Below are 27,566 nucleotides of genomic sequence, written 5' to 3'. Positions count from 1 at the left end.
CTAAAATTGTTCCCCATCTCTGTGGACAAAAGCATTTGTTGAGAGACACAAGTATTTGCATTTAAACCAGGGAAATCTCAGCATATTGTGTGCATTTGCATACACAAATTATTTAATTAGGAAAAGAGTTCAGCATGTTTTGATAATCTGTAAGACCCATCCCTTAGGTGTAGATCCCTGCGCTGCCACCTCTTTCTGTGTCGGTGTTGACATTTTCAATGAACATTTTGTGGAAGTCGGTGAAAGAGTTGGATATACTGTGCATGTTTGGTACATGCAGAGGGGAGTTAATGTGTCTGCCAGATGTGTCTGGTACCTTCAGCGGCTGTAAATTTAGCTGTTACCAATTGCAGTGTGTTTTTATTACTTCTGCAGAGATTTACGAACTCTTTATATTGGCTGATTTACACGAATGCTTGTTTGCTAGAAAAAAAAAATCTGAGCACTGCTGCCTAGCGAATAAGGGAAATGACTGTGAGCCAAAAGTTTCAAAAATAGGAGTATAAAGCTAGACTGCTAAGCTCATATTTAGTCTCAAAGTAAGTGACTTCATCTTCAGAAGTTGTGAGTACCCAACAGTTCCCATCCAGTCAAGAGGCTCTTGGATGCATTTGATATTTCAAATAGCAGATTATTGATCCTGGTTTCCTGGTCAGAAAAAGAGTGACCCTAGACCCTAGAGTGACTAGAGAGTGTAGGGCCTGCTCCTCCTTCACCCATCAGAGATAGGGAAGAGGCAGAGATGTACCCAGAGGTGTTCTAGGAAGTGCTTCAGGGCTAGTTGGCCTACCACATTGTAATCCTAGAAGGTAAAAGTTTTCCAGGTACCTGCAGTGAAGCTGCACTGCTCTGCACTGCTTTCTTGTGGCAGTTACTTCTTAGAGCCCTTTCATGCTGTGTTCTCGTGCTGCCTTCACCTCTCAGTATGCTCTGGGGAATTGTACAGCCACTATATAACTAAACAATAAATCTTCTGTTCTTAAGACTTTCTAATATTTAACCATTTTAAACTGCACAGACTTGTATCTTAAGGTTTTAATGCTTTTATTGTCTTCTGAAATAGTCCCACCTAGCATTAAAGGAGGAAATCTTACTACAGAGGTGTCAACTCTTCTTGACAACCTTATAAATCTGGAGTGTGAAACGAAGGGAACCCCAGTTCCTACCATTACATGGTACAAAGACGGACACCCAATTATTTCCAGTCCCCAAGCTCAGTATGTGGACAGAGGGCAAATCTTGCAGATACCTCGGGCTCAAGTTTCCGACTCTGCGATGTACACTTGCCGGGTCACGAATGCTGTGGGAACTGCTGAAAAGATCTATGAAGTGGATGTCTATGGTAAGTGAGAGTTTACTGAGCCTGATTATTTGTCATCTTCCTAGAAGTGTTTCCTGAAGATTTTTCTCCCTTAATAATATAATCAGGTTTGCAAAGACTGCCTTGAAAAACTGGCCTGCACTAGCAAACAGAGCTTTAGATCTGTGTTTTATACTGTGTTTTATTTTTGAGACAACACCTAAAAAGCTCATGACTTCTTGATGTCATGTTTTAGTGAAGTATAAAACTATTTCTCCCCTAAAAGCTATTTTCTCCTTGTATCCCTCTCCTTCTCATGCATGAAAAAATCCCACGTTTGTCTGAAATAACCCCTATGGGTGGGGTTGTGCTTTAACACCTCCAGTTTTAGTTTTCCCATCTCAAAACCCTGCAGATGCTCTGTTTCACAGCACTATTAAACAGTCGGCTACAGCATTTGAATTTTCTGGTTTCCCTTCATCTTGGCTTGCCCCCTGGCAGCGCATTCTCACATGAAATTGTACGTGACGTAATGGCGTGTCGAGCCAAAGCGGGTTGGAAGAACTAACCTGTTTTCTGGCTGCAGAATTAATTACTTGCAATATATTTTTTCCTTTCTATAGTTCCTCCAGTAATCGAGGGCGATGCTGACACAGTGCAGAGCAGGCAGGTGGTTGCTGGCGATTCCGTGACGCTGGAATGTAAAGCTGAGGGCAACCCACCGCCGCTGCTTACCTGGCTGAAGGACGGGGTGCCGGTGAGGGCCAGCGCCAGCCTCCGCATCCTCTCCGGCGGGAAGCAGCTGGAGATCCCGAACACAGCTGAGGCCGACAGGGGCCAGTATGTGTGCGTGGCTACAAGCATAGCTGGAGAGCAAGAAATGAAGTACGAAGTTGAAGTCTTAGGTGTGTGGAGCAACAGAACTACTGTTTTACTTGATTCACATAAATTGAATGTTTCTCATTTTGTTGGTATCATTGTAACAGTCATGTTGCATATTTAGTTAAAATGCCACTTCTGATGCTTAAACATTTCTGTTGCTGTTTTTTTTTTTTTTTCCCTATAGTCTCACCATTTGTGGAAGGTGGAGGCGAGCTCTCAGACTACATTGTGATTCTCCATAGCCCTTTAGAGTTGGATTGTGTAGCAACAGGGACACCCTCACCAACTATCATGTAAGGGAATTGTATTCCAGCTAAAAAGAAAACAAATCTACTGATTTTTTTATATGCTCTCCTTGCTACTTAGTTATGGTTAATAGGTGGAGGATGAAATGCTGGCTCCCCTGAAGGCAGCGAAAGGCATGTGCATCACAGGATCAGGATTTCAATATGTTTTGTTTGGCCTGTTGTACCTAGGGATTAGAACAGACAAAAGGAAATGATGAAACACTTCTTCCCTTACTAGTGCAGCCATATCCTTTTCATCTGGCAGGAGTGATTGCTTTTATCTTGGAGACTTCTCTCTCTTTCATCTGGAGGCATTTATTCCCCCTGCTGCCTCCCAGCAGTCTCACTTTAGTGAGACTGCCTCCCACCTTTCTCACTTTAGTGTCTGTTCCCCTGTATTTCTTTTCCAAGATAACTGAGTGTGTGGCACTTAAAAAAGCAGAATGCTAGCTAAGATATCCAAACCTTCCTAGAAATGCAAATATAGTTACCAAGACATACCGTTAAACAAAAATAGGCATGTTTAGGACTGCCTTTGGTATTGTGGTAATGAAAATCTGAGATTGTGCTCTCTCTTTGCTAGGTGGCTGAAGGATGGCCAGCCAGTTGAAGAGGGACCTGGACAGAAGATCTTGTTGAATGGGCACAGACTTCTCATCTCTCGAGCTCAAGTGTCAGACACTGGTCGCTATAAATGTGTGGCTGCAAATAAGGCTGGAGAACATGAAAGGGAATTTGATGTTACTGTGCATGGTACGATATTCAAGGGAGGAAAAGAGAAGCATACTGCTATTTTTTTTTAAAATTGCTAGCAAAACAGTGCTCACATTTTTTGAAATGTTTGTTCTTTCTGGTGGTCAAAAAGGTTGGAGATGACAGTACGTTAGAATTCATCTTGTCTGATTTCCAGATTAGATTTCTTCTTGTCTGTGGTACATTACTAATATATATATTTAAATATGCATTTTCAAATGATATTTCATTTTTGTTTATGGTGTTTCTTGCAGTTCCTCCAACCGTCAAATCAACAGGGCTCTCAGAGAGAGCTGTTGTGATATACAAGCCTGCAACACTGCAGTGCATAGCCAATGGCATTCCCAGCCCTTCCATAACTTGGTTAAAAGATGGGCAACCAGTAAACACAGCCAGAGGAAATATAAGAGTAAGTGCAACTCTTTTATGAGGTTCAAATCATGAAAAATGATTACAATAAGTTACATATAGACTGTTAAAATAAGTTACATATAGATTGTTAAAATAAGTTACATATATTAGACTTCTCTTTTTTTTTGGTTCCTTTGTATTATGGTAGAAAGATGCTAAAGATCCATCCCGTAGAGTAATGGCTTTTTACCTGAATAGGATGGTGTCCCGGACTGAGTAGCATTTAGTAGACTGAATCCCATTAGACACCTCCATAGTAGCAGAGTTTGTGACTGGAAATTCAGCATCTGCTCTGCTCAGTTGTACCTTAATCTTCAAGGTGTTGTCATCTGCCAGTTGCCAATCAGCTCTATCCACTTGTCTCTGTGAGGCGGGAGTAGAAGCACTTCTGTAAGTGCTGCCACTGTAGCACAAACGGAGACATTTCCCTCTCACTGTGAGCCTCTGGCTTTCACAGAGCAGCCCTTCCTGGTACCTGCCTGTTCCAAGGAGAAGGGTGCTTGTAATGGCTGTGATTTGCTTCAGGGTGGAGCAGTTCTTGCTGTCTTGCCCAGCGGCAACTCTCTCGACCTGCAGCATCCTTTTTGCCTTGCTTGCCTGTCCCTCTGCAGTTCAGCTCCCCTCTCAGCTGTACAGCTCATAGTTCTCACATCCGAAGAGCACTGAAGTCTCTGCGCTACCGGGACACCGCTTGCATGAATATTAACTGCAGGCTGGAGGATGAGGCTGGCTGTTTTCAGCATAAAGGCCTACCCCACTGGGTAAAGTAGTTCCCTGCTCTCTGTTTTGGTACAGCTGGAGTCTTCAGGCCGTGTTCTGCAAGTTGTCAAGGCCCTGCTCGAAGATGCTGGCCGATACACTTGTGTGGCAACAAATGCTGCAGGAGAAGCCCAGCGGCACGTTCGGCTTCATGTGCATGGTAATGACATTTCTGTCTCTAATTAGAAGCAAAACGTGGCTGTTTTGAGGCAGCTTTTTTTACATCTTTGTTCTTTGTTTCCTTTTGTCTATGAAAAACGTGTTAGGCGTTTTTGTTAATCCTGCACTCCAGTCTTTCTTCTTTGTTTTTTTTTTTTTTTTTTTGTCCCACTCACTAAGAAGTCAAGACAAAAACTATTTCCTCAGATTTGACTTTATTAATGTGGTACTAAGGGCCACAAAAGGAATGCATCTCTTCAGTTTTTTTGTTTAGACGTATATCAAGAAGCCAAGCACATTTCCACTAAACCACCAGGACGCTCAGAACTGTATCCTGTTGCTGAATCAAGACATGATGTTCCACCATTGGCATTACCAACTGCAGCCAAGTCTTGTGGGGAAAACAGCATTCCACACATGAGCTTGTGTTGGGGAAGTTTTACAGGAATGTCTTTTCGAAGAAGGAAGCATTCTCTTATGAAGGGATCTTTCAGACCGGGTAGAAGAAATTTTATTTTCCAGCTAAAAACAATACAAAAGGAATCAGAGAAATGTCAGAAGTTGTGTGAATTTGCTGTGTCAGAAGCATGTGAATTTGCTAAATGCTCTTGCCACGGTTTAAGACTATGTGCCTTAGAAGTGCAAAGTATTGTACATTGTTGGTGTGATCCAACCTGAAAGGACACAAGAAGTGATGGAATGGACTGTGGCAAAATGCTTCTAATGATGGTAATGGCTCTTATTCTCAGACAGGATCAATAGCTGGAAAATGTGAAACTGAAAGGAAAAAAGTTTTCACTTTCTCCCTCCATGAGGCTCAGAAAGAGAAACCTCATTCCTCTTGCACTATAACTGCGTCATAATTAATGTTAATGTCAGCTACACACTGCCTACTCATTTCTTTGACTCTCCATCTGCTTGTTCAGGGTGTTATATCTGGCATATATCTGATTATAATGTGTCATTTTGCAAATTTATAGAGATTAATAAAGTAAGATATCTTGCTTTCTAAAGCCCCTACTATGTTCAGCTTAATATTGCCAGCTCAAATGAGACAAGCTTGCTATATTAGAAAAAATGCTGTTCTATGTTGTGAAACATTCCTAAGACCATTTTTAAATTCCACTGTTCCAGGGAAAAAAAAGAAAAAAAATATTTAAGCACTACTTAGATTCCATAATTAGAGGACATTCAGCTTTCAAAGATGAGGTTCCTCAGAATTTCCTCAGTCATCGAACAGTTAGTTGAAGCTTGTGTAACTGATTGCCCAGATTTTCTCTGAGGGCAGATTACTTTTTGATGAGGGATTCTGCCAACTGAGTGGCTGAGTTAATTAAACCCTGATGCTTTTTCTCTTTTCCCAGAACCACCCAATCTGGAGGATGCAGGGAGAATGTTAAATGAAACAGTGGTGGTGAATAATCCCATCCAGCTTGAATGCACAGCATCTGGGAACCCGCTGCCAGGTATGTAACTGTGCCTTCGAGAATGTGCAGCAAGTGTGATAACAAGCTTTCAGTTTTATATGTCCTTTGAAAATAATTAATATTCTGAACCTGAAATTAATTTACCAATATTGAAGTGAGGTAGTAGCTGCTAAACAGTATGTGTGATGGGAAATGTCAATGTATAGTGGGTGATGTGGAATAAGTATTGGGGAATTCAGTAATACGAATATTTCTGTTCAAATGAATGAATAACACAAGAATAAACTATTCCCTTAAAGCAGTGCTCTGCCCATAGGCAATAAAACTGTTAGACTTCTATTAAAGAAGGCCAAAACACATCTGCTCTTTCCACTCTGTTAGGTCAATATGGTGTAGTTTAGGGCAGACTTGCAAATTCTTGTGCATTGGGTGTGCAGGTTTGTCTCCTGTTAAGGCAGGTAGTTCTAAAACAGTCTGTATTTTAGTTACTTCATTGCTGGGATTCAGTTGTAGGAGTTTTGGATTAGGTGTTTCTTCATAGGTTTTTGTTTGGTTTGTTTATTTTAGATGTACAAGAGAAAAGATTTATTTCCTTTCACCAGATTGTTTCTGTGCTACTTATTGTCACAGAAAATCACGGGAAATACTGTGTGTCTAAGAGGATATACCTGGTGGCTTGTATCTAGAAGTTTTTATTCCTGTGCTATGGATAGCCCCTTTTTCAGAAGGAAGTTCAGATGACCATCTTGGTTCAAACATCTCTATCCTTAGGAATTGATTTTCCACAAAACGCTGTTTTCTAAAATCATTTCGATTTGTGTAAAACAAAATTTGAAATTACTGAAGATATAGGTAAAAAAATCTTTTTTTTTTAAGATTTGGTATCCATTTTGCACCCTTTTTCTTGTAATTTTTTCCTCCAACTTGGCAATTGTTGTGCTGCGAAAAAGGCTCAGTCCACAGCCTGTTGGCTGCATGTTGAAGTGATGCAAGGGAAGCAACAGTTACAGGCTCTGCTGCTGGAGGGTGCCATCTTTTGGCTGAGGTGCAAAGAAATTCTCAATTTTTGTTGCTTACTAAGTTTCTGTGATTTTTTCCTTTAGTGTAGTAACAGCTTTCAGTTTTTCAGCGTTTCAGTTGAGTTCTGTTTTGGTTGCATACGTTTCACCTCTAAACTTCTGCAAGTAGTTTGTATTTATATTGGTTTGTAATGCTGCCTAGATGTACCTGGAGACTCAGATGGAAAGTTTGAAGCATATTAGCTGTTTATGGTGGGGATGCTTTGGCAATTTTTTCTCCCTCATGTTTCCTTATGCAGCTATCACATGGTACAAAGATGGTCGTCCCCTCACGAGCGCTGCAAGTGCCACGTTGCTGCACAGGGGGCAGATTCTGCAGATTGAGGATGCTCAGATCTCCGACACTGGAATTTATAAGTGTGTGGCAGTCAACACAGCGGGAACTGCTGAGTTGTTTTATAGTCTTCAGGTTCATGGTAAGTATCATAAAACATATGAAAAACAGCTATATGCCCACCTTTGCTCCTTTCTGATTCTATTACCTGCACTTAGCAGACCCCCCATCATCATTCCTCCTCCCACCATACTGAAAGAGATGTGGCAGGAATGGTGGAGAAAGTTCTCTCTTTTGCTGTTAACCACTGTGAGAATCCATGGTTTGAAACAGGGGAATGTGGTAAAGGTTGTCACCGCCTGGATGAACAAGCAGAGGCACCAGGTTTTTGGCAAGGGTATTTAGAGGCACCATAAGTACCTTTTTCTGACTTTGTGGAAAAAGGTACTTATGTTGGCATGGTCTTGGAACTGCTGTGTTTAGCTCTGATGGCCTTGAAGCCAACAACAGATAAAGGAAGGAAACAGCCCAAATACTCATTCATAATCCAGGAAATCTACAGAAAAATGTACTTTGTCTAATGAGGTGAAGTGGAAATATGGGTGTTTGCAGACAGGAGACACCTGGTCAAAAGCCAAATTGCAGCCTTCTCACTGATTGCACTGGATTTTGGATCTGCCCCTCTTCCAAATGCTTTTCTTTGATATGTGTCTATTCCTGCATCTGGTTTTCTGGGGAGCCTTCCATGCAAAACTATAGGCCAGGTTTGGCACAGTGTCCCTAGCTGAGGTGCATGCACAGTATATTGTTCCTGTTGATGTTCATTAACGAATAGTGAGTTGGGCTAGTTGGCCCATTTCCTTGGGATTAGTGACCATGTTTTGAAAAAATCAAGAAGTGGCTGAATGCCATTGACCCCACCCAGCCATTCATTCCCAGCAAATGCTTACAGCCAAGGTCAGCATTCTGGTTAAACATAAGAGTGAAAAATAACTTTTAAGCATATGTTTTTGTCTCCATGGGCAACAGAATTCTAGCAGATATGTCCAGGGTGTCCTAGGGAGTTAATACTCTCTGTCTTAGACAGGGCACACAAAATTTGGTTGCCTCTCCAAAACAGATTCTGTGCAGTTGTAGCAAGTACCAAATTGCATCAAGGGCAGCTGAGACACCACCCTGTCTACCTACATAACTCCGCTTGTCTTGCACAGGCCTTACAAAGGATTATGCTTTGTATTTATGCAGGAGAAAGCTTAGCATCCAGTTTATTTGGTGATTGAGACACCTTGATTTTTTCTACTAATAACAGAAGCAAGAGTGATCACTGAAAAGAGAGTAGACTGAAGTATTTCACACTGGGGATACAAACCTACGAACCTGCTCAGCTGCAGAAAACTACACTGCATTTACTGAACACCTGCTCTAGATTTGTGTATGGCAGACAGTCTTGTAAATGAGCGTTCCTCGTGGTCCATTGCTGGTTGTACTCAACAACGTGTGTTGTTAATAGAGCGTGGTGTGTGTAGTATCCACGACAGAAATTATCACATCATTTTTGCATTAATTGTTTAGAAAGAGCAATACTTGATGCTCCTGGCTTAACAATAAATGGAGTTGCAGCTCAATTTAAAGGAAGCAGTTTGCGTTCCAGTTTAGCATATTCACATATTCTCATTGTGCTCAGATTTTTTATACTACTTTCTCCCCTCAATATTTTTTTCAGACATGTAAGAATAATGGAAGCTATTGAAATGAAATGAGGAAAGTGTCTGTATATGTGTGTAAAGAAGATTATAAAATAACACTAGCTTTATTGACCACTCCTTCTGCTATTACTGTAATTTATCAAAGAATAGCAAGTCTGAGTTACATATTATTAGAGGTTGCCAACTTTATTAATACATCTGTTTTCCAGTAAATACTTTTATACACTTTTTTCCATGTAGGAGAGGTATGAGTAGATCATACTGTTCTTCCCTTTTTGTAGGAGTGATTTGAGTATTAAGTTTTGTGACTGATACTGAAAACAAAGGTGTATTATTAAGCTGTAGGTTATAAAGCAAACACAATTGTTTTGATTCTCTTGATAAGTGAAACACCTCCCTTTTTAGCACTTCTGCATTAAGATGCAAATGTGTGTGGAAAGCAGCCTTTGGACTTTGAAGCTTTTTTCTCACAAGAATGTGTCAGTGCTGCACCCACATTTGTTTAGTCATGCAAAAAGCAAAATAAAGGGAGCATAGCAGGAGCAGAGCAGAAACGTATAGAAAATTGTACGCACATTCCTGTCTCCCTTTTTAATGTAACTCTACAAAACTTTCTAGCTTCTTTACCTACAGTAAGTGTTTTGAGATGTTCCATTAAGGAATTTTTTGAGACAGGTAGATATTGTACATGCTAATCTGCTTTAGCGTGATAAATGATCTGCTTTGCAGGCCAGTTTATTACTCTGCGTATGTATTTGTTTTATTTAGCTTATGTGATTTTTTTTTTCTGTAAACCTCACTGCTATTAGTGGCCTTTCCTAAGATCTAATTGGAATATTACAAAAGCTGGAGGCAGAGTTTCCAGGTTTGGGTTTTGCAGTCATCTGGTGGGCCATAGGCCCAGTCTTGCTTACCGTTGCCCAGCGGTTTCACTGAAGTAGAGAGGTCAGGAGTCAGCACAAAGCAGTCAAACGGCAAGAGCTCGGTAGTGGTAACTTTAGAAATCTTTCCAACACTGTCCTGCCTTTCAGGAGGAGGAGAAATTGTCAGTTGTTCTCCTTGTGATTAATATTCCTACATAGTTGTTTCATATTTGCGTTTTTTCTGTCTTCTTTTTGCCCAGTGCCTCCGTTCATCTCTGGCAGCAGCGACACGGTAGCGGTGGTAGTGAATAATCAAGTGAGGCTGGAATGCGAAGCGAGAGGTATCCCTGCACCTATCCTGACGTGGCTGAAAGATGGTAGCCCCGTTTCCAGCTTTAGTGATGGGCTCCAGGTGCTGTGTTTGGATCCTGCTCTCCAAGTGCTTTCCTATTTAAAACTAGTGCAATTTAAGGGCAAGGGAGTAAGTTAAATGGTTTGGAATGAGATTATAGGGTAGTGGTGCACATTTAGCTCCAGAAATTAGTGTGCGAAGTGAGCTCACTGTGAGGATTTTGAAATAAGTTGGTCTTTACAACTGATTTCCTGTTGAGCAAGAGTTTGCCTCAGCAAATTTGTCACTTATTTACAAAAAGGAGAAGTTGGACTGGATTTCTGTCCTGAAGACATCCATACAGTTTAAGACTGGGTAATGCTGGAGAAGCAATGTTGAAAGATTTGCACTGCAGTTACTTTCAGGGCCATAGGTAAGGAGAACCTGTCAGTCTCATGGGTTTCCATCGTAACAAACATGACTAGCAAACAAAAAGCAGGTTTAAGACGTTTAGAGAATTTGATGTTCATGGCATTAATAACAAGTGACATTGTTACATTAAAAACAAAACAAAACAAAAAACTCTTTCCAGACATATGTGATTCCTTCGTTAACACGGTCATTTGTGAGGATAGACCTGGACATATTTCCTACCTACTTCTACATCAGTTTTTTTTTTCGGGATAAAACAGTAATTCAGAAAAAAAAAAAAAAAAAAGGAGGTATTCTTAAATACTTAAAAGGAGAGGGTGTGATTGCTTTTTGAATGTAATTTTAAGGTCTGAACGGAGTCAGAGGGAATTTTATGTGATGTAGGGATAACGTGGGCACAGATAGAGGATATATTAGTTCCCTATGAATTTGCATGAAATTGGATTTCTGCTTTTGCTGAATCTTGGTCAAAAGAGAACAGCTGAGTGAAAGGAAGAGTGTAGACAAAAAAAGAAATGTTGGTAAGCAATGGGAGAACTAATATTTTGCTTTGAAATAAAGCAGAGTTTTCTGTTTTCAAGTCATATGTGCTGACTGTGTCTTGCTTCTATTGCAGGTTCTCTCCGGGGGCCGTGTCCTGGCTTTAACCAGTGTTCAGATCAGTGACACAGGAAAATACACGTGTGTTGCAGTGAATGCTGCAGGCGAGAGTCAAAGAGATATTGATCTTAGAGTGTATGGTGAGATTTTTCTGGCAAATTTCTATATTTTTTCATGTAAAAACTATTTACAAAATTTTAACTGTATGCAAAATGGCTCAGGTCTTGGTCAACCATTGAAAGAAAATGGTTCCAAACCATATTAAAAGGACAAGTGAGGATTACAAATGTATGTAACTTACTGTTACATAGTACGTAACTTACTGTTTCTTTTTTATTTTCTGGATCCTCTGTCCCTTTTAGCTAGATAAAATTAAGGAAGTTGGTTATGAGTGTGTTTAAAATCATTATTGTGTGATAGAAGCTGTCCTGGGTTGAACTCAGCTGCAGGGCCATTTTGAATGAGGCTGTCACCAAAAAATAGTATCACCCTTAGGACTTAACCTCATCTGGGGTATGGGACATTAATAAGTCATGGGAGGAAAATAATTAGGAATAGTGCTGGAGCTGGAGTGAGTAGAAATATGCAACATCCTGGGCCAGACTACGAGATGCAACAGTCTAGATCATGTTTGGTTGCCATGAGCATAACCTTGTTCCTTCAAAATACAAACTCTTTACTGTCTGTCTTTTTGCATTTCATGAACTCAGTTTTCTTTTGAACGCAGTTCAGTTTGTTTGAGAGAAAAAGCAATTGGTGGGAAAATAATCAAAAATAAATTTGCCTTCTGCAATAATGGGTCAGCTTCCAATTTTCAGTTCTGCAGCAGTCATAAAGAATCTAGGCCTTTTGTGAAGTCTACAAGGAAAGTGAGATAAACAGATTTTTCTTTTTTCTTGGTTACTGTATTTCTTATCCACGGGGACCAGACTTTTCCCTAAATTATTTCCAAACTGTGAAATCAGCTGCTCTGCTAAGTACTTCCTCTGAAAAAAACAAAACAAAAACAAAGCTGTATTGTTAGTGGGTTTTTGATAGCCATACTGCTGGCTTACTGAGCAGTGCTCTGGGGCATTTTATAATCTCAAATTTTCTAATTGATTCAATGTCTTTTTGTTCAAAGTGAAGTCTGGAGTATTTCTCAGAGACAGCCCCCCTTCTTACTCCCGTGTATTGTGCAATCAGACATGAGACTTCTGGAGTAATGGATTGCAAGGCTAAGTGTGAAGGAAAAGGGACAATAAAGGCTCTTAAATTTGGCTGTGTTAAATTTTTAGTTGTGCAAACTGAATTAGTACATGCCAGTCATAAAAGTCCCACTGGATATAAGCAGCCAGACCAAGTAACCTCCAGGACAGATTCAGTAGTGCGCAGGAGTAATGCAGAACACTGATGGCCCACACATTCCCATTTTCCAAGTCAGTGCATGCCTGAGACCTAAACACTTCAAAATTCTGAATGTGGCAACATCCTGGCGAGGGCAAAACACTGCTTAGGGAATCTCAGAAAACTTCAGTTGGCCATGAGAGCGCACGATGTTCCCCACGGACATCCAGTTTGGTGGGGGATGCTGAGGCGAGGCCCGGATGGTAAAGAGTTTAGGGGCATTGGCCTGCTTTTAATTTAGCGTCATCAAGCCACGAACGCCAGGGAATACTGCTCGCCAGGGAGTACTGCTTGCTTGCCACATGCTAAGGTTTTGTTCTCAATCACTTTTCCGTTGCTTTGTTTTCTGGCTATGAAAAAAACAAGGAAAAAAAAGGAAGAAAAAAGTATACATTTTTCCTATTCAGGAACAGCTAATAGACTTCACTTAACTCTCCGCAAGCATTTGATTTCTACAGAGAAAACTTCATTCCCAATGAATGAAGTTCATTCATTCTGATTTTTACACACTAGAAATTTGGAGAGGTATGAAAATGAGATAATCACTGAAACTGGTGTGCAAATTAAAAAGCATTCAGTCCCAACTATTGCAATAATTAGCTAGCAGATACCACACAAAACAACTCTTCATTTTTCTTATCAAGAAGAGTTAAAGATTTTTGCAGCTTCTCAATCAGCTAGTTGCTTCAAGAAGCTTCTCAGTACTTCATTAAATGAAGAGTTTCAATCCCCGCAGTATGTCTTACTCCGGGCAGTCCGCCATGCCCACGGTTTCCTTGTTTTGGTTGGTTGTTCCAGTCCCGCCGAACATCATGGGTGAGGAGCAGAACGTGTCGGTGCTGCTCGGCCACCCGGTAGAGCTGCTGTGCCGGAGCGAGGCGGTTCCCCCACCGGTGCTGGCGTGGTTCAAGGATGGACGGCCCTTGCTGAAGAAACCAGGTCTGAGCGTCGCGGAGGACGGCAGCGTGCTGAAGGTAAATGAGGTCGTTTGGTCTTGATTGCTGCCCAAGGGGCAGGTCCACCATGAAGGCACTAGATCTGCCTGAGGCTGGACAGCGTTAAACCCTCTGGTGCAAAAGAGTAATGGGTAAGGATGGAAGGAGGTCCAGGCAATAAACATGTGTTTGAGTACAGGTTTTGCAGTAGTACTGTATTACGAATATTTAAGGAGATATATGTAAAAATAAAAGTTGAAAACTGAGAAGCCCCTCCCTGTTGCATTTCTTCACAATACTGTGAAAAGAAAAATCCAGAGTTTTCATTTTCTTTCTAGATTGATGAAGCTCAAGTACAGGACACAGGCCGTTACACTTGTGAGGCGACAAATGTTGCTGGGAAAACTGAAAAGAACTATAATGTCAATGTTTGGGGTAAGATTTTAAAAAAATATTCCTAATACAGGAACGGGGCTCAAAGTGAAGTTATGATGCCAGACACTCAAACGCTTTGTATTTCATAAACATTCAATTTCTAAGGTTCATGCAGAGAGACGTTATTGTATTTGCTGTCATTTAACATTCCCAGGAAAGCGTACACATTTTTAAATCATTGCAAAAAAAATTTTATAGTTCAGAACTGCGTCATTACTTATTAAAAAAAAACTCTTCCAATGTTGAAGTGGAGTTTGGATATTGCAGTTGTATTAGACCATGCAACTTACCCATGCCGAAGCATATGCCCCCTTTTGCTGAACATTTCATCTTTGGCTCCTTAATTTCCCTGTCCTCTAGCTCCCCACCCAGTCCTGGAAGACCTGTACTGTTGCAAGAACTTTGGGTGCTGGAGAGATCTGCATTTGTTTTTTAGTGCAGTGAGACCAGTAGTATTTTGAGGGAAGGGATAGTTCTTTCTAGTTAGCAGCTATGATGGAACTAGCTTAATAGAAACCACGAGCTGCCTGTGAAAGTCATTGTGGATGACTGTTTAGAATTACCATCTTTGTTTACACACTGGGAGCAGAAGTCCTGCCTGCCATATTTTTTATTTTAAATCCAGGAGATGTATTCTTCTGAGGATTGTTGAGATCCTGAGAGCTAGCTGTGGTTCCAGAAACTGGTAGAATAAGCCCATGTGTTAAATGTAAGATGGACCTCCTTAGAGAATCTTTCTGATTAGAAACAGAGCAGCTAAAAGGTTGAAACCAGTACAGTACCATAAAATCCTCTCTGGACAGTCTTTCTGAAACTCTGTACATCCATTTGCTGCTTAGCAAAGCATTAGCCTGAAATTTCAGAAGAAAAAGTGCTCTATTGTCGTGTGCATTAGAAATGGGCTGGATAAGTTAATTCACAAGTGAGCTTTTCTTCTCTGATTTCAACCTGTGTTCTCTGGTGGGGTTTTTTGGTCTATTTTCAAGTATTACCTACGCTGTTCTCATCTAAAGAAAATGGTTCCCTCCCTTCACGAAGGTAGTTATCCCTTCCCCAGTGATTGAGGCAATGTAGTTTAAGACCTTGAGAATACGAGTGAGAGGAGACTGGCCCCTTTTCCATGCAGCTGCTTCGCAGTCACCTAGGTGTTGAGCAAAGCTGGTGTTCTGCTCTGGCAGGACAGCTGAAGGGATGGGATTTTGAGTGTAGGATGCAGCAGCTAGTGGACTGTGTTGCTGAAGGAGATGCTCAAAGCAAAAAATGTGGCTGAATTTTAAAAATCATTTTCAGACTAATGATGATATCTGTAGGTCTGTAAGTCTCTGAGTCAGTTTTCATAACACACAGAAACCACTTTGTAGAGTGAAGCCCATTCAAAAGCCAGCCATAGCTGCAGCCTGTGGCTACACTGCCTCAGAGGCTGGAGGGATGGGTTTGGTCATTCCTACGCAGAGTATTCCTTGCCAGAGTCTGGATCACAACTTTGGGGAAGCAAATGCAATCCTTGTAATTCTTGCCATGCTCACTGGAGCCCATCTGCACAAGGCTCAACAGGGTCTTGCCTTTGGCTGGTAACATTTTATTTCACATGATGAAAATAGTTGGCGTTTCTTTTCAGTGTCCCCAAGTATCTATGGCTCAGAGGACATCTCTCAGCTGACAGTAATTGAAGGGAGCCTGATAAGCCTGATGTGTGAGTCCAGTGGCATCCCCCCACCCAGTCTGACCTGGAAAAAGAATGGTGAGTTACCACCTCTTGTCCATTTTATAAAGCAAATGCAATAATTTTTGCAGTTTTTTACTTCTTGTGATCATTTTATACAGCGTTTTCCAAGGAGTTCAGGAGATTCCAGAGCTGACTTAAAAATGGACAGTTTATACATACTGCTGGTGAAGCATGTGTTCCCTCTGAATATTCTTGTTTACTACAGCAGAGCAGGACTACATCTAGACTTGTTTGCAAGTCCCAGGTGGCATGGCCATGAGTTGTGAAATACTGTGGTGCATGGGCATCTCTGTGATCCACAGTGTGACAGAGAAGTGTCCTCTAGGTTCTTTTAAAATTTGTAGCCACGGCACATAGCCAAGTGTTGAAACTGCTCCTAGCTGTGGTAATTGCCTTTGGATTTGCTGAACTTTTCTTTCATCTCAACTTAATATTTAGAATAGTATGCACGCCCATTGACAGATACCTTCTTAGCCTTAAATATAGTAAAGTAGCTATTTTTGACACCTCCTCTTAAAGAGGATTAGACTAACTAAGATACCAAACTCTTCTTATATGATAATTGCTGTGCTTTTAATGAGTTTTGTTTGTGTTGTTCTGTAGCATTCAGTGTGCTTTACAGCTACCTTAATTAATTTTCACTTCTGGAAAGAGCAGATTTAATTACAAAACACTTTTCCACTATGTGAAAATTTCCAGGAAAACAAAGCTTATCAAGTTCTTCTTAAAGCCTTTTTCATGGCAGCAAAAAAGGTGAGGTGTTCCGGTATTGTGCAACAAAGCCAAAGTGTATGCACTTAAATGGCAAATAATAATTGAAACTATTTGCATGTCTGGAAAGACATTTAGAAAGCTGTGCAAATTTGGATAGTGCTAAATAATGAAATTCTTCAGCATTCTTGAAATATAGTACATACATTCAGAGACAAGATTTTTAAAGATGTAAGTGGGAATGAAAACTGAGTTTGTAAGGATTTTGAGTAGGAAATGCACATTTTTTTGATCATGAAGTCTCCCCATGGTTTTTAAAGGTGAGCAGATATGCCTAATTTTAGGTCACGAAGTTTGAGAATTCTGCTGAGAGAATATGATATTATATTGCTGTACTATGACTCTCATATTTCTCATGAGGATTTCTTGGGCGGACGGGTATGTACGCGTGCTGTGTGATATAAAATACACAGGTGGTCCAGGTGATGAATCACCTGAGCAACCTCCCTACCCTTTCCATTATTTTTATCTGACAGCCTGTCTCTTGCAGGCTCCCTGCTGGTGGCTGACCTTTCGGGAAGAGTGAGGGTACTGTCTGGGGGCCGGCAGCTGCAGATTCCCGTTGCTGAAAAGTCTGATGCCGCATCTTACACGTGCATGGCTTCAAACGTGGCTGGAAATGCAAAGAAAGAATACAGCTTGCAAGTATATGGTAGGTTCATAGTTCACCACTCTGATGCAGTTAGGTTATGAAAGAATTCTTGGTATGGAGATGCTAAGTTGCAAGTTTTCAAGAGTCAAACTCATGTTTCCATTTTTAAAATGCCTGTAACCTATATTTTAAAAGTTCTTGTGCTTTTCTCGGGTGGAGGGTTATCTGTCCTTTTGCAGCCCGTGGAAAACATTATGAGCTGCAGAGTGCCCCAGCTGAGTTGCCAGAAGTAATCCACAGTAACTAGTCTTTTATTAAAATGCTGATGGTTAATTTGGCTATTGTTGTGTTCAGATATCAGTGAAGATCCTGAAATACAGCATCTGTTTGACTACTGTGTCTTTTTCTTTCATAGTTCGCCCAACTGTATTGAACAGTGGTAGCCACCCATCAGAAGTTGTTGTCACCCAGGGAAGTGAAGTTTCCTTGGAATGCAAGGTCCAGGGTATTCCAGAACCAACAATAACATGGATGAAGGATGGCCGTCCATTGATGAGTGGAAGGGACTTAGAAATACTTCATGATGGGCTCTTTCTTCAACTAAAAAATGCCCTGGTGTCAGACACTGGCCACTATGTCTGCGTTGCTGTCAACGTGGCAGGGCTGGCTGACAGAAAGTACGATTTAAACGTTCACGGTGAGTGTGTAAGAAAAATGGAGCAGGCATATCAGAAACAAATTAGTCCTTAAACCTCTCCCAGGGACATTAAAAAAAATAGTAGCGTACTTAAATATCCTAGATAATTGAGAGAGAAAAATCAGAGTTTAAACAAGAACACCTTGCTGATGGCCCTTGCTTGAAGACAGTTGCCTGAGCCAGGACCTACTCATCAAATGCTCTAATTTCTGCCCTCTGGATAATTTGAAGATGGTGACCTCAGCGATAATGCATATCAGTCATTGAATTTGGTGGCATCTGTTATGGCATCACATTATATTACAGCCACTTGGATTCAGAGTGGGACTTCTCTTGCATATGATTTTTTTTTACCCTTCACCAAACATTGAATGTTTGTGTTTTGAAAGGGTAAAGCCAGCAAAGAATGGAGCTGCTCTACCACTAAACCAGGAGAGTGGATTATAGGGGTTTAGTGACCAGATTCTTGGCAAATCCCATCGTGTTCCAGTGGTGGACGAGTAGCTCTCTATAGAGAGGGGTGTCGGTCAGGACTTGCACTGAAGTTCTAAAGAGAGGAAAGGGTTATAGAAACCCAGGTTATCTGTTTTGTAGTATGAACTACAGAAATACTTCCAAATTGAAACTATTCACACTAGGAAGGAAAAGACAAAAATAAATTTATTTTACTTACTTTGATCTGCGAAAGAGATTGTTGTGTGGAGTGATAATCAGAAATTTTTGTTCATAAACTGTTACTCATTGGAGATCTTAAACCATAATGTAAAGTTAATAGTTCTGATGAAATTATTTTTAATTAATTAATCTTAAGGTACTTTTGCCTGCTGGCTTTGTGATCTTTTAATTTTTTCCTTGTAGTTGCACAAGCTTGTCATTAATGGAACAATTGTCTCAGTTTTGTAGCTTCTCACTTATCAGGCCTGTCTTGAGTAGATTGTTCTTTGGATGACAGGATGCTTTGAAACCAGAAGTCATTTTATTTGATGTGAAGTGTGATTTTTCTTTCCTTTTGGTCCATAGTTCCCCCAAGCATTGCTGGTGACTTGCAGATACCTGAAAACATCAGCATTGTGGAGAAAAATCCCATCTCGCTGACCTGTGAAGCTTCAGGAATTCCCCTGCCCTCAATAACATGGCTCAAGAATGGATGGCCTGTCACTGCAAACAGCTCAGTGAGGATCCTCTCAGGTACAAGAAACTTTGAAGCTGTAGGAGGGTTTTCTGATTTTTTTTTTTTAGGGGATTTTAGTGAAAGGCCCTCTGCATCTGCAGATCAGGCATTTTGCATGACCAAAAGTCTGATTCCATGATCTTTAAAGACATGGAGAAAAAAAGAAACCCTTCTCTAGTACCAAATTGTTCAGCAAGTGAAATCGGATTGGCTGGAGTGTCTGATAATAACTGCATATTTTACTATTAAATACATTTTAAGTCTTTACCAAGCTTTACTTGGAGAGGACAAAAGTGTGATAGCTATTAGGGCATATAGTCTGTGGTATAGTGTACATGGTAATGTAAATATTGTCTGGCCGTGGAGCTGACTGAATCTGATCTTTAAAATATCTTCTTTTAGAAGCCCAAAAAAGGTGTCAGGCAGGGAAGGACAGCACAGAGCAGTTCATTGATAAGAAGGCAAGAACAGTACAAAGTTCAGTGAACACAGGGTAACTTAAGATAGGCAGAGAAACAGCTCCTGTTCATCAAGGATCCTAACTTCCAAGTTCAGATGTATTTTATGTCCGTAGTGATCGACAAAGGTGGGCAAAATAGGAAGGGCTCAATACTACACAGTCCTGTAAACCACAGTCCTGCAGGGAAGGGAGACTGTGTTCTGAGGAAGCTTCCAATACTTGGACGTAGCCAAGCCATCTAGCAGCGTGGATGTGAGAAAGCCATGAGAGAGGGAAATAGGCTATTTCAAACTTCAGCTAAGCCAGGATTTCCAGCTGGAATTCATGAGGATTTTTTTCGTCTGTGTAGCTTTTAGTGTTGCAGGTAGTCTTGCTTTCCGGTCTTACAGAAATGTGGATAAAAGGATATGGAAAGAGGAGTGTCTGTCTCGTTGTTATCTGATAGAAATCTGCTTTGCCACCTACAAAAACAGTTTCTTTGGGGGATGATAGTTGCTCTTTCTCCTGTTGATTTCTACACCCACAGTAACATCAGCACCCTGATTGCAGGCTTGGGAAGGGTGAGGCACAGAAAGATGTTTATTGTCTCTGAATGGTAATGGTAGTGGGAGTGGGGAAACAGGCCAGAACTTGGTGCTGTTTTTTTTTTTCCCCAGCAAACTCTGTGCTTTTGTGCAGTTCTTTATTAAACTACACATTGCGGTAGTGAACTCTGACCAATATGGCATTGGAGCTTTGTTTATGCCTTTACAACTGTTAAAAAAAATAAAAACAAAGGCAAGCAACAAACAAACAAAACTCTTCAGCTAATATTTAAAAGGTAAAATACTTTGCCAAAGCAGCGTTTCAGTGCTGTTGATTGAAAACATGCTTGGCACTGCAGATGATTTAAATGTGTGGACATGCTGTTGGCAGCTTGAATTAGCTTGGAAACTGCTTATGTTCCTTGTTGATGATGTTCCATCCTGAGCCCTTTGCAACAAAAATAAAGGAAAGTCTCCACCATAGCACATCTGTCCTCCTCACCAGCACGCACCAAGCTGCATGCCAGCTTTGGGAAGGAGAGAGGCTTTTATTAAGTTCCAGGGACATGTAGAGAGTCTTCTCCTGCCTTGGCACTGGACTGCTGCTCTGCAAATGTGTGATCTCAGAGAGAGCTGCACAGTCTCCTGCAGGTAGATACCTCTGCTGTGTGGCTTCTTAAAGGGCTTTGCTCAGCCGTAGGAAGGATGAGGGTGATACAAGGCTGTGGGACCTGAGCCCTCCCAAATCTTACAGTGCTCCCTGGAGCAGGTGTGAGTCCTTGGGCTTAGGTACATCCAGGAGCAGCTTGGCAGTTTTTTTCTTCGAAGTACATGACCAGAAACATAAATTTGGGAGATATATCTCAATAATGAGACCCAGGAGATCTCCATATGCAGGAGATGTGCAGTTCAGAGGTGCTGTACTGTGCAGTGATGATTGCTAATGCGAAACTGCTACTGAGGAAGTGGGAGAAGGCTGAAGGATGGCCATCACATTTGTTTTTATACTCAACCGCTCATCTTCCCTTTGTTTTGCTGTTCCTTTGCCAAAAAGGAAGCAAAGAGAAGATACTTTGGTAGGGAAAAGTGAGGATATTCCTGGTCCTTTGCTCAAACATGCTTGCACGTCTTCCCTCCTTTAAACCAGCATACTCTAATAGTGGTGCATTTTGTGGCTTTCCCCTCAGGAGGCAGGACACTCCGTTTGACACACACGAGTGTAGATGATGAAGGTCGATATACCTGTGTAGTGATGAATGCTGCAGGGGAAGCAAGGAAGGAGTTTGACCTTTCTGTTCTAGGTAAGTGTGATGATTTTTCTTATAGCAGAATTAAAGAAACGGGGCTTGCTATATACTTTGGTAGTACTTTGAAAAATACTTGGCCAAAGCGTGCCTTCTCAGGAAGAGAAAAATTATGGGTGATAATGTGGTCTGGAAACAAGGTTTTAGGTGATCTGGAAAGGTTGGGGTTTGGTGGGTCTTGAGGTTCTTGACAGATCAGTTCTCATCTGGTGCACTGCACAGCTCATAAATGCCATGATGACAGGACCAAGGGGACAGGGGAATAGGGCTATTTCTTTTGGCAGCAGCCTGAACTGAAGCTGGCTTAAAGCGGAAGGAAAACGACAGCTGCAGGAAGGCAAATGGAAGTCATTCTGGGAATTGGATGCACCTCATGCTGGAAGGCAAGGAGCTGCAACTCCTGTGATAGTTCTTGTGCATCAAAATCCGCAGTATCCTGCCACACTCAGTAGAATATTTATAGTTTAGCTCTGTAATGATAATAATCTGTTGAAACGAAGAGGTGAAAACAAAGCCAAGACCTACTGTGAAATTAAACATTGGAAGTGGAATTGTTTTTTGCACAACAGAAATCTCTGATCCAAGGATAATCTTCAATCAGTAAAGCTTTTGCTACTGTCAGGCACTAAACAAAATGTGATAGTGGATGCTCCTGCTAATGTATTTAGACAAGCACTAATGCAGCAGTCTCTTTACATGAGAACATTTAAAAGTATATAGAGCCTTCAATGTGTAATTTTGTCTAGTGCCTTACTTTCAGAAATGATATTTTTCCCAGAAAATACTTCTCTTTGTTTGAGTCACTATTTATTATTTCTGCTAGTAATTACCAGGCCTTAAGCAGGTTGTCTTAGAGCATTAGTGTGTAGAATTTGACTGTAGGTCTTTTCTCTAAGATGTAGTGCACAATTCATTTCCTTTTGCCTTCAGCTGACGTAGGCATATATAATAACTTAGATTCATGTCAGTTCGTGTTTATTTGATGAGCTCATGGAAGTGTGAATATGGCAGAATGGAGGAGATGGCCAACCACTGCAAAGCCTGCATTGTTTTACTGTTTTCTTTGGAGGGTTTTAGCAGAAGTGTTCACGAGGCTTCTGGGAGCCTCTCTCGCATGGGCTTTGTTTGCCTTGAAGAAGAATGCTCAGCGAAGTGGGCTCAGTGGAAAATTCCACTGTTGGCTCTTCCCTGCCCTCCCCCCGGTCATTTTTTTTGTCTTTCTAGAGGAAAGTTACTGGAATGTGGGCTGAGAGCGGCGCAGCGCACGCGGCGGCTCACTGCAAGCACACAGCGTGCGGGAACGTTCCTGGGCTGCGGCTCCAGCCTGCGTGGAGAGCTCAGAAGTGCAATACTGCTATGCTTGCAAAGTGCTTGGTGTCATACTTCTGAAATTAATGTGTGCTGACAATTTGCTCAGGAATTTTGGGGCCAAAACTATGAGTTGTGCATAAATAGGTGTATTTATGAACAAGGACTTTTGGCCTGACTTGGAAGTCCTGACAATTATGATTTTGGGCTGTATTTTCTCCCGTCTAATATTGTGTGTCTTTGTCCAGCCACATTTGAATGCTAGAACCCCCAGGAAAGTCTGTTTTGCATCGCTTGCACAGTGGCAGCAGGGAATTTGACCGTGACTGCATTACAAGTTGGTGAGAGAGCCACATTGTCTGACCACCAGGTTTTGCTAGCCATCATCCCACCACACATCCTGGTCAGAAGCCGGCGTTTAGCTGCTCTGAAATAGTTTTGGCACCATTCCAGCCATCCAGTGCAAACTTGTAACTTTTTGTTTTCTTCTCTTTCCCTTTTGTTCTGTTCAGCACTATCAAAGATCTGATGTGACACAGCTTTTTCTCAGTTGACAGTGAATTCAGCAGATCTTATTTTACCTTGATTCTGCTTGTGATTCTTATTTTTTAAAACTTTTGCTTACATCTTACTGGTACGTCACAAATAAGCTGTGAAATATATTTTCCTTTCTTGTGTCATCAAGTGGTGAATTCTGCAATAGGGTTTTTCTTATACCGAGTAAACTATTTTGAGTGTGGGTAGGTGTTTTAATAGTATAGTTATGTCTTTTATTTCTCCACAGAAACAGATTTTATAGCACTGCTAGATGCCATTAGATTCATAATTTGTTTGTCTGCCTCTGTGGAGCTGTATCAGTATGAAACACAGTTATGCCTTTACACAACATCCACCCTTTGGTAATCTACTATAACAACAACAAAAAGTTTGTGAACAAACAGGCTTTATCTGTCTCTGTCTCTCCCTCTTTTTTTATCACTTCTTTCCTAGCATTCTGGATAGATACTTTCAATTACTTTGAAATTACAAGCAGCTCTTAAACTTAAGCAATCGTTTTGAACAAATAAAATCGCTAGCTTCTTAATAAGGGGGATAGAATTTGCTTACAAACTTACAAAATGTGCTGGTGCATAAAATCAATCCTGACACACTAACGAAGAGCACACTACCACTGCTTGTCATCTCTTGCTGTGTTGATTATGCTCAAAAGTGTAAGGAATGCACCTTCTCAGCACCCTGAGCATCCTCTAGCTCTACAGAGACAGCAAGGGGAACATGTTGTGGGGCAGTGGTCCCTTTGCATGGAGCAGTGTGGTTAAGGATTGCAGAACTTGGCTGTCTCATATCTGGACCTGACTCTTGGAAGTCTGGCTGAGCTCCTTGTTGATCTGTGTGGCTGAGGGAAGCATGGGCTCAGGCAGTGCCTTTGGTATGTAGTGGTTGCAAGGAATATTCTGATTACAGAATGGTTGAGGCTGGAAGGAAGCTCTGGAGGTCATCTAATCCACCCAACAGGTTCGAGGAATGTCACCTAGAGCACATGGCCCAGGACCCTATCTGGACAGATTTTTAGTATCTCGAAGCATGGAGAGATTTGATATTGATGTTTTCTTTTTGTCTGTCTGCAGTGCCTCCAGGGATCGTGGGTGAAAATAAACTGGAAGATCTGAAAGTGAGAGAGAAGCACAGTGTTACCCTCGCATGTGAAGTGACAGGTAAAAGTATACAGTATTATTCATCTTTCCTGATCAATTCCATGGTGTCAGTCATCACTGGTTTTGTTTTAAATGGAACTTTCAATCCAGTAGAAATTTTTAAGATTCAACATGTAGCAGAAGGAAGAAATTCTTGTATGTAGCTTGTATACAATGTAGCCAAGAGGACAGTGCCATGATATTTTTGCTCGAAAACCCTGTAGAATTTAGGAGGAGGTGTATATAGAGCCTACAGAATATTATACTATAGAATAGAATATAGAATATGTATTCCAAAATATCTCCCTAAAGCATATATTTTAAGAGAACCTCTGAAACTGTATTTTTCCATTATTCATTATATTCATTTCCATTTTATAGAAAGCTTGGACTGTTCTAGAAACTATGGAACAACTAATATTTGCAATTTTCTGTAATCCATTAAGGGAACCCTGTACCACAGATCACTTGGATAAAGGATGGGCAGCCTCTACTTGAGGATGAAGATCACCATTTTCTGTCCAGTGGGCGTTTTCTGCGAATCACCAATGCCCAAGTCACCGATACAGGGAGATACACGTGTATCGCCTCGAATGCAGCTGGGGATAAGAGCAAAAGCTACAGTCTTAATGTACTTGGTAAGGCAAGTGCTGCTTGCTGCTGCAAAAAAGTACTGATCTCAAGGCGACCAGGCAGTCACACTGAGATTTTCTAGCACTTCATTTATAGCAATGTTTACCAAACAGGAGCCAAATTCCTAGACTGGCTATTCAATAGAAAAGTTGCTTTTCATGACATACCCTTCTCTGATTAGTGATTTTTCTGCTCCTAGTGTCTCCAACCATTCTGGGTGCAGATGGCCATGGAATTGCAGAAGACATCACTGTTATTCTCAATAGCCCAACCTCCCTAGTTTGTGAGGCTTACTCATACCCTCCAGCCACAATCACCTGGCTGAAAGATGGCAATCCTATGGAATCAGACAGAAATATCCGAATATTGCCAGGTAAATGCTTTCTTTTTGTCTTTGAGAGGGAAAGTAATCACAGAACTTTTTTTTGATAACATCAAAGAATATATTTTATTAAGTCCAGTGTTTTGTACTTGCATAGAGCTTTCCATTCCAGTATCTCTGAATGCTTCACAATTAGCTGATCAGCTACTTGTATTTTTTCGTATTGAGGTATTTATCTTATTCTTCCATAGAGCTAAATAATGTTCTTAAGTTCACTGCAGTTATTAATGAGCATAAATAGTGTGAAATTCAGTGTGGAAATGAGCTAGGTGGAAAGAGATATAATCAAAAAGTTACTAAAATATGAGGTGGTATTTTTCTAAGTTATTAGTAATTTGCCATTTTTCTCTCTATAGAATAACTAGCACATCTATGAAAATGAGAAAAGCTCCACTAGTAACACTAAAGTACTGCAGGAGAACAAGTAATTTAGTCTTGTCAACTGTAAGTGCTGAGAGGAAAAATGAGTAGTATTATTAGCTAGAGGCTGAATTACTACATTGGGGGACAATTTCTGGGAATGCAGTCTGAAGAGAGTTGCAGCCAAATTAAATAGTGACTCATCTTTGAGAATGCAGACAATATAAATCATAAATAAACAGGGTGCTATGGGAAGGAAATTGCTGGATGTCCAAGTTGTAAAGGCCACCTTACTCTTAAATCCTGGTGATTCATTCTTGCTTACACTTCATTTCATATAGTGGCTGTTGCCTCTGTCCAGTCTTCAGAGAACATTAAGGGCTTCTCTTAAATCAAGTGCCACACATCTTAGAGGCTCATGTCAAGCCCTGTATGTTCAATAGTTTACCTTTACTTAGTCACGGTGCTTATGTTTCATCCTCTTCATTCTGCTTAATTCTTTTTTCTGTGATGTACAGAACCCTAAATCTAAATATCTCCTAGAAATTTCTTGTACAGAACTACGTTAACAAATTCTCCAGAAATCCGGCAGCAGAGAGTTGGGTATCAAAGCACTCTGTAAATTACATGCTTGTTCATTACATCGTCTACCTGGTGATGTGTGTTTAGTGTGTCGTGCTTGTCTAAGAGCAGAATTTGGCTGCAAGGATGAAGAACGCCCTGCGGACCATTTAAATAATTGGCAAGCAAGAGTATGATGTGGTTGTTATTAAAGAATGATCTCTTGGCAGGAGGTCGAACCATGCAGATTCTGAATGCCCAGGAGGACAACACAGGAAGATATACCTGCATAGCCACAAACGAGGCTGGAGAAAGTTTGAAACACTATGAAGTGAAAGTCTACAGTAAGGAAATACTTCCAGTACTGATGGTTTGCATTCTCCCATTTCTGTCCTTTGCAGTGTTGACTGTCCTAGAAGGGGGGTATTTTCAAAGTGGTCGTTAGTAGCCTTGTTTAGCTAACACCTGCCTTGGCTGATTGGGTGCTCATGACATTGACTGGGGAGAGGCACTGGAAGTTTGTTTCTGCATCCTTTAAAAGTGCTTTTTTGGCCAGAAATCTGTGTATCACCCGGGGAAAGACATTTAATATACAACAAAGTCTAGTTTCCGCTGTAATTTTTTCAGTTATGAATTTCAAATTAGTTAGAAGCTGCACAATGGGAAACCAGAAGAAAGAGTCTCAAGACCACTTGAGCTCTTTTAAAGAAATGGAGTGGTATGAGGTGTGTACCAAAAAAATGCTCAACCTCTAATGGGAAACTTTCTTGGGTAGGTAAAAGGGGAGGATACTATTTTTATATCCTTCCATAAAATACCATATACGTGGAAGCTTTCTTGTGCAAGATTTCCTGACACTACTTTGTCCTTTGGGCATCTGTGCCTAATATTCTATTGTAATGCTCAACTTCTTCAGTATGGGCTCAGTCAAGCATGGCTTCTTATTTCTTTTTTTATTTGCTAATCTTTTAGTCAGAATTTGGATTGCTTCCTCTCAGTAACTGTGCTGTTATTTTAATTACACTAAGTTCCTAATAAGGTCCCACAGGATTAGGAATAATGAGAAGATTATGAAAGAGCTCATTATCAGTGTATAACTATATAGCAAAATAAGTGCCCCCTTTCTTCCTCCCAAAGGCCATTACAACTGCCAGTCATTCTGATACTGTAGACTTCAGGGAGAATTTTAAATTTCCTGTTGAGAAAAGAATGGGAAGCACTGGAAAAAATAGCTTAGGAGACTGACGTGGGGGGTTGTTTAAGAATTTGGAAGTGTTCTGCTTCATTCTGATTCAGAACAAAACAAGATTTTGCAACACTGGAGTTTTCAGCAGAATGGAAATTCTGAGTTTTGACCAGCTACT

General features: G+C 40.8%; 1 protein-coding gene across 1 annotated transcript in view; it reads left to right on the top strand.

Moving 5' to 3' along the window:
• LOC104565823 (hemicentin-1-like) overlaps positions 1-27,566 on the top strand; it is a gene marked incomplete at its 3' end in the record, with an annotated part of 134,805 nt that overhangs the window by 73,673 nt on the left and 33,566 nt on the right. The window contains exons 31-51 of the mRNA XM_088524547.1: positions 1,064-1,342; positions 1,924-2,205; positions 2,367-2,475; positions 3,053-3,222; positions 3,477-3,631; positions 4,429-4,552; positions 5,916-6,017; positions 7,297-7,473; positions 10,161-10,312; positions 11,280-11,403; positions 13,448-13,623; positions 13,923-14,019; positions 15,638-15,760; positions 17,007-17,168; positions 17,524-17,805; positions 18,826-18,993; positions 21,148-21,261; positions 24,201-24,287; positions 24,713-24,904; positions 25,099-25,272; positions 26,433-26,546. Of these exons, the coding sequence (XP_088380673.1) occupies positions 1,064-1,342; positions 1,924-2,205; positions 2,367-2,475; positions 3,053-3,222; positions 3,477-3,631; positions 4,429-4,552; positions 5,916-6,017; positions 7,297-7,473; positions 10,161-10,312; positions 11,280-11,403; positions 13,448-13,623; positions 13,923-14,019; positions 15,638-15,760; positions 17,007-17,168; positions 17,524-17,805; positions 18,826-18,993; positions 21,148-21,261; positions 24,201-24,287; positions 24,713-24,904; positions 25,099-25,272; positions 26,433-26,546 (3,363 nt within the window). The remainder of the gene's footprint in view (positions 1-1,063; positions 1,343-1,923; positions 2,206-2,366; positions 2,476-3,052; positions 3,223-3,476; positions 3,632-4,428; positions 4,553-5,915; positions 6,018-7,296; positions 7,474-10,160; positions 10,313-11,279; positions 11,404-13,447; positions 13,624-13,922; positions 14,020-15,637; positions 15,761-17,006; positions 17,169-17,523; positions 17,806-18,825; positions 18,994-21,147; positions 21,262-24,200; positions 24,288-24,712; positions 24,905-25,098; positions 25,273-26,432; positions 26,547-27,566) is intronic.

This window comes from Tinamus guttatus, unplaced genomic scaffold (genome assembly GCF_059628265.1).
Source record: "Tinamus guttatus ecotype Peru unplaced genomic scaffold, ASM5962826v1 Tinamus_guttatus_pri_ptg000211l, whole genome shotgun sequence".
Taxonomy (NCBI): domain Eukaryota; kingdom Metazoa; phylum Chordata; class Aves; order Tinamiformes; family Tinamidae; genus Tinamus; species Tinamus guttatus.
The sequence above is the reverse complement of the archived record's forward strand: the minus strand, read 5'-3'. Positions and strand labels throughout refer to the sequence as shown.